General features: G+C 39.8%; 1 protein-coding gene across 1 annotated transcript; it reads left to right on the top strand.

Annotated features, from left to right (window-relative positions):
* The first annotated feature begins 10,265 nt into the window (after positions 1–10,265).
* LOC309696817 (succinate dehydrogenase [ubiquinone] iron-sulfur subunit, mitochondrial-like) lies at positions 10,266–13,540 on the top strand. Its single transcript, XM_082518252.1, has 8 exons — positions 10,266–10,431; positions 11,245–11,378; positions 11,488–11,573; positions 11,690–11,826; positions 11,937–12,053; positions 12,719–12,820; positions 12,935–13,057; positions 13,139–13,540. Exons 1-8 carry the CDS (start codon positions 10,372–10,374, stop codon positions 13,217–13,219), a joined length of 840 nt encoding a protein of 279 aa, XP_082374378.1. The 5' UTR covers positions 10,266–10,371; the 3' UTR covers positions 13,220–13,540.
* Positions 13,541–14,872: the final 1,332 nt, after the last annotated feature.

Below are 14,872 nucleotides of genomic sequence, written 5' to 3' on the forward strand. Positions count from 1 at the left end.
AGGAAATTACTTACAGACATCAAAGAGTGGAGAGCGAGACGAGGGAGTTGGCCGATATCCCCATGCTGGTGTTGTCCAGCATCGTGTCTGACCAATCAGTTAGCATTAGCCAAGAATTAGCTAATGCTATCTTACAAATGATCACAAACAAACCAGCATGAGTAACTTAAATTTGGCTGACAGCAAACCTAACTTGATAAAATATTTGTTACATTGAATAAATTAATAAATAAACATTTGAAATCCTTAATATTTGCTCCAGAAGAGAGTTTTAAATAAACAAGGGTATCTTTTTCTTTTTCTTCCTATGACATCACAACAGTGTGACTGGTCAGTAGCAATGCTCATCCTGGACCAACATTATTATGACGATGCAGGAACAATAGCACCAGGGGGACACCAGAGACACCTTGTCCAATAAAAACCTTTTTGCCAGCAGAGGGGTCGTCCCCTCATGGCCTATAGAATACAGGCTTAAGGCACTTCCACACTGACCTTTTTTTTTTAGACTCTGTTTTGAAATCCTTTTTTTGTGAACAGGTTAAAATTCTGACATCATAATCTATTTATATCAACCTCGGTTCTGGAAGAACTGCTGAATTCTTAATCTCCTTCTTCTTCTCCCCACATCTCCTCAGTGAGAGCTGCTACACCATCACCAACCTATACTTATGTACATTCAGGCTTGTTTAAATTTGCCAATGTCTACTCATTCAAGCTACATTGGTATAATATAATCTGCTGTACTGCCAGTTGCTATATACTGTAGTCCAGCTTTAATTGCTTCTCTGTGAGTAGCAGTAGCTACTGACTCACCCCAAGTAAAATCTCCATGTTGGTGTCGTCCCTACATCATCTCTAGAGAGGACAACATCTAAGCCCTCCTCACTGACTATGTCACTGGACTCGGTTTCTTGCATTACATTAGCAGCTGTCTCCCTCTACTCACAACAGATTCTTGTATGCTGGAACCTGGGATAACCTTCAGCATCTATAAGAGCCTCAGTGCATGCAGTATGTCCTTCAGCTTAAGTGCAACAATATCTGGACCAACAGACCAACTTGGCCTACTCAGTCAGATCCTTCACAGGCTCAGCCGCTCTCAGCATTTTGTCCTGTCAACATTTGATTCAGCTGGTTCTGTTTCATGTACGCTTGTTGTTCTAGCAGTTAATGCAGCAACATCTCCACCAGTGTGTGAATGTGAGAGTGAATGAATAGTGGCATTGTAAAGCGCTTTGGGTGCCTTGAAAAGCGCTATATAAATCCAATCCATTATTATTATTATTATCTTCGCTCTCTTTAAAGATGGAGTGGCTGCTTCCACCTGAAAACTACTTGTTGTATAGTTGGGGTTCTGTCTTAATTTTGTGCAAGTAAAGCAGCTTGTGCTTGCTCCTTAGCCATTGCCTTGCAGTGTGTAGGTGCATAAATAAACTGCAGTGATGTAGCAACGAGACACAGTTGAAAATGAATGAAAAGAATGAAGCAGTCAGGGTTGCACTAATTTCAGATTCAATGTATATCGTTAATTTTGGAGTGAAAAACTGTAGGACTTGTACAAAGTGTGACCAAGCAATGAGCAAACCATGCATCACATGTGCCGGAGTACACTTGCCATGCCAAACCTGACACCTGCTTCCATCAGAGGTTGTTTTCTCTGAACACTGCGCTGCTTGATGGCATCATCATTGTAAAGGTAAGTCAAAACTCCTTGCAGGAAACACATTTGTTGCCAGGCTGGTTTTGAATTAGTGAGGCTAGGTTTTTACAATTAGATGTGCTGCCTCTGTGCTTTGAAATGTCTGAACCCTCCTGCCCTTTGTTCATCTAGATCAGCTTTAAATTCCTGGCAAAAACAGTCTGCACAATAGTCACTTTTGAGCTTTAACCCTATCTGACCTTTAACTCCATCTAACCATACCTAAAACTTGGTATTTTCACAGAGCAAAGTAATCTGCTTGTGTTGCTGGGGACATAAACATCATTTCATAAAGGCTGTAAACGTGATACTGCACCACTGTGGTTTCACAATTGAAAGCATTATACACACTACAATGCAACTCGAGCTAGCAAAGAAGTGTCTGGGGACTATTACTTCCCTTTGCGGTGGTAAATCACCTCAGCCATCCAGAACCAAGACAAGCACTAACTGTCTCTCTGCAGTTAGGGGGCCAATGCAAATTTGTCAAGTACAGCTAAACCATTTTTTAAAAAAGTTTGAAATCCCATCCACGTTGGCATTAAAGGCCCAGTCATTACCCACTTCGTGACCTTTTTAGTCACAGCGGTGACCTTTTCATGGCCAACAGTGTAAACGGTAAATAAAGCACCAATAAAACGCCAATGTGTCGCTTTGCTCCCGGTGCAGTACAGGAATGCACTGAGGGTGCCATCGAAGTCCTCACTACTTCACTCCCGCAATGCAAAACTCATGACTCATAAATATATGATCAAAAAAAAACAGGGCATCATCACCATGCATATGGCACTGCAGCTGAACTCACTGTGGCTCGCTTACACAAGAACGCGTTAGCTTCATCTGCGAACAGCAAGACGCTGCAGAAGAGAACATCAAAGAGAATGAAGATTAAAAACAACATTTACTTAATTAGCCAGTAAAAAAATAAATAAATAAATAAACCCCATACCATTTCCACATATACCACTATAACAGTCTATCATATTCAACCCTATTCAAGAGTCAGTATTTAACAGCTGATTCGCATGATCTAATTCATTGATTGTTAATGGAGCACAATAAAGTGCTTCCCCCTCTCCTGCTGGTGTTGGCTCGCTCAAACACCTTGTGGCAGTGACTCCATTGCTCCCCATGGGTGCCACGTCCCCACCTGTCACAGTGGCACAGTCCATGCTTGAATGGAGAGCCAGTTTCTGAGAGGAAATGGAAAAAGAGGGAAAAAATAGAACAGAATTTCACTGCCATCTTAAAGATATAAAGTAAATATTTATTTATTGTTATAAGCATTATAAATGACCGATTACATTGTTTTTTTATATAATTTGTATATGCCAATGATGTATGTAGGAAATATTTATTCATAACCTGTGCTTTACAGTATTGTGATACCATCACTCATCATGGTAACCTTTTTTATTTTCTTCATGGAGTCATTTTGAACTAGAAATAAAATGCATAGCATTACATAGATTTATCCCTGACAAAACCAAACGCAGTGTTAATCAACACTACATAAATTGACAGCAACAAAAAAAACTTTTAATTATTCAAAAGACAGACAGAGCCATACCTTTGTGAGGAGAGTTGCTTCCTGTCCAGATGTACTAGGATGTATTCTTACAGGACTTTGTTCTGCTCAGGGATTCAAGTCGTCACAGGTAATTCCTCTCGTTTCTTTCAAAGTTGCTTGTGTGAACTAGATAAAAGTGGAGTCAAGTTAGCTTTATTTGTGTGGTACATTTCATACACAGGGGAACTTGGTGTGTTTTACAGTAAATGCATAAAGATAAAAGATTTCAGCCTCTTATAACACACGAGAGGAGAGAGAGAAGACTATGGAGTATCTCGGTGGCGTATGTATCGTCACTTCATTTAGTTTTAATTCTCTGTACATTCAGGAGCTGCGTAATCTGATTTTAGCTATAGTGAGAAGGCTGGAACATCTATATATAGACTCGAGTGCAGCATTTGGTATTTTTTGTAACAGCCATTTCATGTGCATGTGAATATGGGCTGAAAAGTACATCAGAATGATAAACCATGTCCACTCAGGCTTTTATGTTTGAACTTGGAGCATAATTATAACTTGCAGAAGTGAAAAATAGTCAAACCAAGCCTGAAGATAACCATAACTTTGCTTTTAGATATACTAAAATTAATGTAGTCATTCATTCTTAACAACACATTGGTATTTCAAAGCATCTCTGAAAGCGTTTGCTTCTTTTTTTTTATGTTACATTCAAGAAATCCTCTCAGAGTCGGCCTGTTTGGCAGAATCAACAGGATGCATTACACATGGCACATGAATAGACAACTGAAAGCATTTATTTTATTTTGAAATTTTATGCACTTCCAAGTTGATGTTGGAAAACCCACGGAAAGGCTATAGATTTCTTAAATTCAGTTTTATTTATATAGCGCCAAATCTCGACAACACTCACCTCCGGGTGCTTGATATAAGAGAAAGACCCTGGAATTATAGTATAGAAAACCCTAACAATCAAACGACTGCCTCTAAGTAAGTGGAAAAGAAAAACTCCCTTTTAACAGGAAGAAACCTCCAACAGCGCCTGGCTTAGGGAGAAGTGTAAACGTGTCGTAATCGTTTCAGAGCAGTTAAAACTTTCCTTTCTGTCATTTTAAAGCAGTTTACACATTTAATCACTGAGATATTTTAATATAAGCAAAAGAAGCACAATTTCAAATGAACATCTCAGTTTTTCTACATCATAAATAAATGTTGTTTCAGTAAATCAAAGAAGTGACACAAAAAACTCATATTAGTACTCAGTACTTTACTAGTGTAAGCTAATTTATGGAGCCCTAACTCACTAAAATATCCTATTTGGCCACACATCCTGCATGTAATTCCTCCTTGTGATGATAATGATCAGCGACAGTTGGATTTTATTAGCAGTACAAACTAGAGAGCAAATTATTTTTCCTGTTTGGAAAACAGTTAACCTGGAGGTCTTTCAGTCCAAGACGATGCATTCATCACCCACCCACAAATTGTTGCTGCCATCAGGGTCAATCAAGCAACCTATGCTAGAAAAAAATACATTTTTGAACGAATGAGGATCACTGCCTCCCACAAACTCCTACAGTGCTCCTGTGGTGAAAGTGTGACAGAGCCTGACAGGTCAGACAGAGATTAAGCATGGCTGTGAGTTTGTCCCAGACTGAGATGAAGGCCCTGAATCGCTGTCCAAACACTGCTCCTGCAGTCCTGCCAGCAACGCAGCACAATTATCACACTGACTGCTGCCTCGATGGCAGCTCCAGTCACTGCTGCCCTGTGAGATTCCTGCTTAAAGCGCTGCTGAGTGAGATACTAGAAGATAACATAGCAGTCATTCTGAGGATTAAGAAAAGAACAAAGTCATTTCCTCTCTCACCTCATAGACTCAAGGACAGTCTGTCTGTGTTCAGCAGCTTTCAGGTTCATCTGTTCTGTGATCAGATTTCTGGTTCCTGTAGAGCACAGGTTTTGGCCTCTGCTGCCACCTTTTTCTTACAGCTGCATTTTATGTTAAACGTTAGCTGGAAAGAAAAAAAGAAACAGATATTATTTAAATGTATATGTTTTGACCACTCCTGGCATTGACCTACTTTTAATTAGGGTGGATTTGTGTCTTTTGTCCTGTCCTCCTCCCCTCACCCCCAAACCAGTTGTGGCAGGGAACCTGGTTCTGCCACAGGTTTCTTTGTATTAAAAGGAAGTTTTTTCCTTCCCATTGTCACCAAGTGATTGGTAAAAGGCGTTTTTATATAATTTTAGTATAATTTAGCATGGAAAGTATTTCAGTGGAAACAGTTGCTCTGGTTTGGGGGTAATTTTTGTGGCTGCTTTTATTAAGGCTGTTCCTCATCGAGCATCTCTTGTTGTCTTCCATGAATATCTTGTTGTGGTCGCTGTAAACAAGTGCGTATAGCCAGTCTCTCTCTGAATAAATAAATAATTGGTTTTGTTGTTTTGCCACTTGGGGGCAGTTGAATAACCTGTAAACACAACATATTATTTTCTTATTAAATAATGATGGTGCAAAGGAGAGCAAACAGTTCCCTGTTTGTGTGATATTTAATGGGAGCCCACCTGCTGTATGTAACCTCTGACGCAGTGTACAGTAACAACTTGAAGAAAACACATGGCACTGCTCAGTGCTCTACCGTGTTTCACCAGCTAGTTAGACAATGTGGTCGTGGTGTTGGAAATGGTGTCAGGTCTCTCCTAAAAAACACCTCCTGCTGCCAAAAGCAACACAATTGAGGTTTGGTGATCCCAGCAGCAAGTTAGCTAAAATATCAGCATTGTTTTTCTTTTATCATAGACTTCACTGCAGTGTTATAACTAATGAGGACTGCCCCATTTAGCTGATATTTATTACTGGTGTCCATTTAAAGGGAAAACTGTTGCCTGAGCTCAGCCACACAGACTACCAAGTTGTGCCCTCTAGAGGTGGAACATAATGTAACCATTTACAGTCACATGCATTACTTTTGGCTGAACCTGGTATAAAAGGCCAAAGCGATGGATGGAAAGGAGGTCAAATTCTTGCTTGCTCACGTCCTCTCTTCTACTTTCTTCCTCCACTTTCCATTTTCTCCTTATTTTCTCTTCTTCTGCTGTCCTTCATCAACCTGACTTAGATTTCCTTTGCTTCCTTTTTTATTCTTCTCGTCTTGGCACTCTTTTTGTCACTTTGAGTGCGACATTTTACTTTTTCATTGAGCTATCTCTGTGAGTCATTGTTTGTTTTTTCAAGCTGTCCTTTTAGCTCTGTAGGATATTTGTCTCCATCTGTTTCATCTTGGTCAGGTTCTTCAGCTTTATCCATACCAGCATTATTTCAGTCTTTAATACTGGTAAATGTCTCCAACGTTATCCTTGGGGTTTATTAGATTTTTTTTCATGGCCCCAGTGAGCTGCATGTACAAATAGGTTTTCAGGGTGAGGTTGGCCACTACAGGTTCACTATGATGACCCTCCTCAGTTTTTCGGGACATGTGATTCAGGGTTGGATCTGTCATCAAGGGCTGATTGTGGCCTAGAGTATACAGGGAACTACCCTGGCCACCATTTCTCTCTCTCCTCCTCTCCTCCACATGGCAGACAGGCTTCTGGGCTGATGGCCAGAGGCAGTTTGCTTGCTCATTCAAGTGTACATACCACACCACTGATTTACTGAGTTTACAGTTTTTATCTTTTTGTAAATAAATAGTTCATGCTTAGCGTACTTGCACGAACAATCTCTTTTGTTGCAAGCTGGAGACACTTATGGATTCCTCCCGAATTTAACATCGTAAATTTTTCATGCACTTGAAGTTACACCCAAACACTGATCTGGTTTTAGCACAGAGGTAAAAACAGCACACAGAAAACACACCAACTGTTTAAACAGAGACGTGTTAAAAATATCAGCTCAGCTCAGCAACAGACGTACATTTTCTCTTTAATATTGGTACATGGACAACAAAAGGCTGGAAAAGTAAGAAGCACTAAAAAGAAACAGCTGAAGTTCAGTTTTGCAACTAAGTAGGTTAATTGCCAACAGATCAGTTACACCATTGGGTGTAAAGAACATATTAGAGCTGCAGAGTTTCTGAGGATTGAAGATGGGCAGAAGTTCATTAGTCAGCAGAAAAACTGGGTCTATAAATTGTGGAAAAATTTCAGAATAATGTTCCTCAATGTAAAATTGTGGAAATGGTGAGTATCTCGTCTTCTACAGTACATGGTATCATCAAAAGATCTTATCTTCTATAATCTGGAGAACTCTCTGGGTGTCATGGTCCCAGGACTTCTGACCTGATGTTTTGAGTTTTGACATTCTGTATTAAGTTCATTTGTATTCTTAAGATCCCTAGGTTTTCTGTTCAGTATTGCTTATTAGATTTCCCCCCCCTGTGTTGTCCTCTGTGTCTCCCTCTGTGTGACTGTGGATATAGTGATTTGAGTTATTGTGCTTTGCTTCCACACCTTGCGTGTTCTCTCTCTCTCTGCCTCTCTTGGCTATCTCTGTGTACTTTCTGTGTTATGTCTAAGGTCCGCATCTTGGCATCAGCATTTTCAGTTTGTGTCCTTCCCACTCTGTCATGTGTAATTGTCCTCAGCTGTGTTCTCCGTGTGCTTCCACTTCCCTCGTTACCTTCTGTGTATTTATGTCAGCATAAATACACATGTTATCCCTCATGCTGTGTGAGCCTTTGTGTGCCTCTCTGTGAAACTTTAGGTTATATTTTCCCAGTCTAGTTTAGTTCATCATTAGTTGTATCATTTTCCTGAGTCTACAATAAACTGCCTTTTTGAGTTGATTCACGTGTTGCGAGTCCTGTATTTTGGGTCCAATCTCTTGCCTGCACGCAGTGATTCATGACACTCTGAACAAGGGACAAGTGTGAAAATCAATATTAGATGTCTGTGATCTTTGAACGTCTTCAGGCAGCACTGCGGCAGCACAGTCGTGACTATTTCATGCAAATCCCTGCATAGGCACAGTTCACTTCATCAACAAGTGCAGGTTAAAGCTGCAATCATGCAAAGAAGAAGCCATATGTGAAAATGATATAGAAATGCTGCTGTGTTCTCTGAATTAAGACTCATTTAATATGGTTTAAGGTAAAGTGGAAAACTGTTCTATTCTCATGGGCACATCTGGAAAGGTGCCATCAGTGCTGAAAGGCTTTAGGCCAAAATTTACTCCCATCCACAGGGAAGGCCTTGCATATTTCAACAAGCCAAACCACACAGTGCACGTGTTCATAGTATAAGAGTCTGGGTGCTAAACTGGCCTGGTTAAATCCTACATCAGACAAGAATGAGACAACATTCCTCTCCTAGAATTCCAGCAGTTCAACTGGTCTCCCCCATTCCCAAACATTTACAAACTATAAGGAAAGGAGATAATACACAGTGGTAAACATGGCCCTCCTGTCCTAACTTTAAATCTGTTTGCTGCTATCAAATTTAGGATGAGCTAAAATTGTACATCTTCTCTGTTTTCTCAGTTTTACTGTAAATAAAATATGGGTTTATGAGATTTGTGAATCATTGCACTCTGTTTTTATTTACATTTTACACAGCATCCCAGCAATTTCAGAATTAGGGGTTTGAAAAGAAGATGCTGTCATCTTGACCCCTGTCAGTCAGCAAAGATGGGCAGTAACGCGTTACTTGTAAAGCGTTACTGTAATCCGATTACTTTTTTCAAGTAACGAGTAAAGTAAGGGATTACTATTGCAAAAACGGTAATTAGATTACCGTTACTTTCCCGTAGGAACGCTGCACTACTGTGTTGATTTTTTTTGCGAGGATGTCTCATGACAGTGACGTAAGCGAGTGCAACATTTGTGACAACAGACGTGTGCAGATAAACAATGGATAATATATCGAGTGCAGAGAGAGTATGAGCGTGCAGCGTTTAAAGCGTGGAAGTACTGACCTTACTTTGAGTTTGATTCCATAAAAAGTGACAAAAACATTAGCGTCCGCTGCTCACTGCGTGGGAAGAAAACTTCTTTTTACAGCGAAAAACCCCCTAAACTTTCAAGCAAGCGCAGAGTGCGCTACAACGTAATGGTAAATTCACAGAGAAACTCGCGGATTCTTCAACTGACCGCTGCGGCTCACCTGCACCAGGGCAAACCTCCGCCTACCCAACTCCTGCTTTACAGGTGAAAATAGAGCAACAGGACCACTAGTCTTTGATTTTATTTATTTTCTGCTGTGTTTTACTTGCATCTATTTGAAAGAGTGAGTGTAAACACAGAAAAAATATTTTATTTTATGTGCTGGAATGTGCAGAAAATAGGTTTAAATGTTAAACAAATTTCTTCCAGTCAGTGAATGTTGCATTTAATTTAATTTTTGCTTGATGCATACAGTTAAAATATTAAAACTAATAAAACAAGTTTTAAAAAGAGACTTTTCCATTTTTGGGGGAAGTAATCGGTGATTAGTTACTGATTACTTTTTTCAAGTAACTTGACCAACACTGGTGGACAGGCAGGGTGTTCCTTGAGATGCTTCATGAAACTGCAACCAGCATGTTGGAGTGACGTTCTGGTGACTCTGCTCTGTATTACGAAAATAAACCATGTAAAAGAACGTAAAACATTTCGGATTAACTTAAATTTTGAAAATATCTTAAAATATGGTGTCTTTATAGATAGATAAATAGTATTAATTTCCTCATATAGCAATGATTAGGGTTTTGGGACAAAGAGAACTGATTACAACCATAACCTAAGATAAATTACTCCAAACAACAACCTTGCATTTTAAAGTATGTAACTGACCCGACAATGAGAGTTGTGAAAGTCTCATACATATGCTACTTTCAGGTGCTGTCGGAAAAATATGAATGAGTAATGATTAAACCTACCCCTACGGCCCAGCTAAGTGATTAAGCAGAGTTTCATACATGATTGTTTAAATGTTAAAATGTTCTCGTTTCATGCTTCACGTAATTCTGCACGAGCTTTAGAGCAGACTAATATGCTTGACGAATTTAAAGAAAGAGGGGACGTGAAGGCAACAAAAAAGACGTTCCCTGCGTCAAGCACGTAGGGGGCGTGGTCTCGGCTTACATCAGGAGCACAGACAGCAGCAGCAGTTCACATAAAGTGACCGAGACTATTGTGGCTGTCAGAAATATCCAGGCAGAAACATGTCGGTGGCGTGTCTGAGTAGAAATGTTTTGGCTTTTAGGAATTCTAGTGTGATGGTGGTAAGTAGAAAAAAAAAACCCCAACAAAAAACATCTAATTCGGTATTTGAAGGCTTCACTGACGTAACTATTAATGGCTTTTTTGTTGGTTCGTGCACTGTTTACTTTTTTGCTAGGCTACAGGATATTATCACAAAGTGTTTATGCCTATGTGTAGCATAGGCCTTTTTGTATCCTATGCCTATGTGTAAATCTGACAGTACTTGACAGAGTCAGCTGTCAAGCGAAAACTGTCGGATAACTTTTTCTCCTCGTAAAGACCTCTTTGTTGAGTGGTAGTGCACATAGGTTATACACTTCATAACTTCTAATAAATATATCAGCTATTAATGCATTAAATTGATATTTTATTGTCCTGGAAGAGTCAGTTAGATAACCAAAGTCCGCAAGGTGATGTAACGCTTTCAGTTCAGTTCTTTCAGGCCTCCACTAGGGGGAGACTCCATACTATCTTACACAAAAGGAGCGTACAGTAAGTAACTGTGTTGTGTAAATACACAACGCGACAAAGACTGATCTGAGGGCATCTAAGTGTATTGTCTGTCATTATAACTGTAAATTAAATGCCCTTGTTGCTGTTGTTCATACGAGGGAATGCATTAGCACTCGTACTAGATAGACTCTTGTATTCCAGGATACTCCCAGATTAGTTTTACATGGCACCACCAACAGGAATGTCACATCATGAGGCGTCCCTTTGTACATATCTAATGTTTTTAATCGGACTGTACTGTTGTACTGTTCTTATTCAGATACCTTGGTAATGTTCAGTTCAGTTCATTTGGGATTGTTTGTTTACTATCTGTGGTACAGATGGTGCGCCATGCTCAGACTGCAGCTGCTCCGGCTCCTGAACGCAGGATCAAAAAGTTCCAGGTTTACCGCTGGGACCCCGACAAGTCTGGAGACAAACCACGAATGCAGACGTATGAAATCGATCTCAACACGTAAGTCATGAACTGGTCATTGAACAGAAGGCTGCTGAGCAGTATGTTTACTTTTTACTGCACGTTTTATGCCATTGTCTAATCTACTGACGTGTCCTCATTATTACAGCTGTGGGCCGATGGTTCTGGATGCCCTCATTAAGATCAAGAATGAAATAGACCCCACGCTCACATTCAGACGTTCCTGCCGTGAGGGTAAGAGAGGCCATTTGGATTCTGTTTGCACATAATAATGTGAACAATTTCTGAATGAAAGAAATCAGTGACTTGGTTTCAGACTGACTGTCTGTGAATATCTCAAATATCTTCAGGTATCTGCGGCTCATGTGCCATGAATATAAATGGAGGAAACACTCTGGCGTGCCTTAACAAGATTGACGCCAACACTAGCAAACCCACCAAAATCTACCCGCTTCCACACATGTATGTCGTCAAAGATCTGGTGCCTGTAAGTACTGCTAGTCGAGAGAACCCATCTAAGTTTAAAAACAAGCGACGTGGAAGAAAGTATATTACAGTTTATTACATTCATCATGTGTCTCTCCTTATTACCACCAGGATATGAGCAACTTCTACGCGCAGTACAAATCCATCGAGCCCTACTTGAAAAAGAAAGATGAATCTCAGGAGGGGAAGGAGCAGTATTTCCAGTCAGTGGAGGACAGACAGAAGCTGGTAGAAAAAGAAAAAAACTTATTCTTTTAATCTCTACGTGATTCACATGGTTAACACAAGCAACATTGAAGCCATGTGTCAGTACTGTATAACACGCTGAGAACTGATCGCGTAACCCAGAGATGTCAAACTTATTTTACACTGCTGACCACATACAGCCAACTTTTATATGTAGGCCAGACCAGTGAAACTCCACTTTCTGTCAGTCTTCAGAAGTTTAACTACAGATTTAATCAATGGGATATCTTATTATAAGATGAAGAAGCTTCATTTCAACAGTGTGCCTTGGTTTTTCTACATGATGAAGAAATGCTGCTGTAGTAAATTGAAAGAAATCTGTCAGCCTGACTCTTTTGGCTTAAATTGTAAGAAGTAAATGTGTAAAATTACAGAAATCTATAATGTAATTACTTTGCTGTATTGTGAGATGTCATGGGGGAACCTTTTGTCATTAGGAGAAGCTGTAAAACCTGAGAAATGCAGTTAAAAGTCCAAATTTCTGTCTTTCTTCACACTGGGCCGATTCTGGCCCCCAGGCGTCATGCTTGACACCTCTGGTTTAACCATTAAAATAAATAATTAATTTGGTAGCAACGTTTTAGGAGCTGTTGCTAATTTGATTAAACAGGCAGAATAAGCTGGTATTTGACTGTCTAACATAACAGGATGGCCTGTACGAGTGCATCCTCTGTGCCTGCTGCAGCACCAGCTGTCCCAGCTACTGGTGGAATGGAGACAAATATCTTGGACCTGCTGTCCTCATGCAGGTAGGTAATATATTATATTATTATTATAATGTTAGGGAGATAGCTCTTTTTTTTTTTTTTTTAACTGCTGGTGGAGATGCCATTGATACTGAATTTGGTGTCTTTATCCCACAGGCGTACCGGTGGATGATTGACTCCCGTGATGAATTCACAGAGGAGCGCCTGTCTAAACTTCAGGACCCCTTCTCGCTGTACCGCTGCCACACTATCATGAACTGCACTAAGACTTGTCCCAAGGTGCTCCAATGTGACCAAACACACACTTCCTCACAGTTAAGACTTTCAGTTTCTCACTCTGTCTGACTCACTTCTCTACAGGGACTCAACCCGGGAAAGGCCATCGCGGAGATCAAGAAAATGATGGCGACTTACAAAGAGAAGAAAGCAGCAGCTTCATGAGCGTGTGAATATGAAACTGGCTCAAGATCCACTGAGAATACCTCAAACTTAGGAGGCCAGCTGTAAACCTTGCTTAGAACTGTACATTTTGTGCTCTTGATGAGTGTCTTATGTGTTTGAATGAGTCCAAGTGTGTTTAAGTGAACAGGAAGATGGAAATTCTGAGAAAAGGACGCTAGAAATGCCGTACAAGTGTTGCGACATGTTGGACTACAGTTCTGCTTTTTGCATGCTGTACTACATTTGCTTGAAATTGTATCAGCTTGTTAATATTTATATGCATAATCATTAAACTCGAGTAAAGCTTGATATGGAGACCATGCTCGTATGCTGATCACCTTTGTAACTTGCATTCCTAGGGAAGGATAATGAGATGAAAACATATCAAATGTTTTGTCACAGTGACATAATTTTCTGCTCATGGCAAAGAGGAAGAAATAACCTATGGTGAAAAATCTGCACCTGTTGTCATAATGACAACAAGCGCTACCCGAATTCTAAATTTTGATGTCCTACACCTACAAGCTGCCCAACAGCTACGGGGCTGCATGTGTTATTGGTCTGTAGTAAGCCGATTTCACTGTGTAAACGAGAACTTTTTTTTCGACCATAAATATTCTTAGCAGAATGAGTAGTGGTAAAATGTTACCAGGTAATATTACACCCATGTTATGCTAAAGCCATTTACACACTGTCTCCATACCAGCCTTTGTGGTGGTGCTCTGTCATACTGCACATTCTGGTATTGATCCAACACTAAGTAAATACAGGGCCAATATTGTCGATACCAGTACCAATACTTTTAATCTTTAAAGGTACCGACGCTCTTATTGGTATTAGATACCAGCTATGCCAGAAAGAGCAGTGTGTCATGAGTTTGCAGATTTTAGACACATTCTAATGACCACTAAAACAGATTTTTTTTTTTACCTCCCATAATAATTAGTTAATACAGTAATTCACACCTTTCAGTTTTGCATGTATGTTGAAAATGTGTTTTTTTGAAGACCTGAAATGTGCCTGTCTCTAACCAACTTTAGGTCAGCTTCTCTTGTTTTAATGTGTTGTAGGCTATAAATAAAATAGAGATGACAGTCAATGCAAAAAGATTCAAATATTTTTAGTAGCTCATGTTTCAAGTATATGATTTCATTGGCAAGTAAATAATTTATTTAACACATTTATTAATTTATTATTAATTTATTTAACTTGGATAGAAACAAAGTATTGGTCCTTTCGCGCTGGTATCTATACCAATAAGAGCGTCGGTATCGATATTTGGATTGATCCACCCAAGGGCGTAGATTTGGCATGGACGGAAGGGACATGTCCCCACCAATATCCAGCAATTATTGAATTTTCCCCACCAATAATTTGATCTCTTCGAGTACAGAAAAACTCTGTTTAGTTTTAGCAGCGCCAAGCCTGCGCTGCAAGGAGGAGAGGAGGATGGCAGCGCAAAGGAAGAACCTGGATATAAGAAAGTATTTTTCAAAGAAACCTGTAAGTCACTTAAAGTCAAGTTCACTCATAAAATGTGTCCGTCATAATAACGTTACAGGCTATGCTAGGCTTTGGCCCACATCAGTCTAAAATTGTAACCATGAATAACGTGTTTTGGAAACTAACTGCACAACAGGCAGCACTATTAGT

This window comes from Aulonocara stuartgranti (genome assembly GCF_965226115.1).
Source record: "Aulonocara stuartgranti genome assembly, chromosome: 20".
Taxonomy (NCBI): Eukaryota; Metazoa; Chordata; class Actinopteri; order Cichliformes; family Cichlidae; genus Aulonocara; species Aulonocara stuartgranti.

Excerpts from the sequence above, each read along its gene's own strand:
- LOC309696817 (XM_082518252.1), top strand. The coding sequence starts at position 10,372 with ATGTCGGTGGCGTGTCTGAGTAGAAATGTTTTGGCTTTTAGGAATTCT. Across the intron at positions 11,827-11,936 it reads TCGTCAAAGATCTGGTGCCT|GATATGAGCAACTTCTACGC; the intron begins GTAAGTACTGCT and ends TATTACCACCAG. Across the intron at positions 12,054-12,718 it reads TGGAGGACAGACAGAAGCTG|GATGGCCTGTACGAGTGCAT; the intron begins GTAGAAAAAGAA and ends CTAACATAACAG.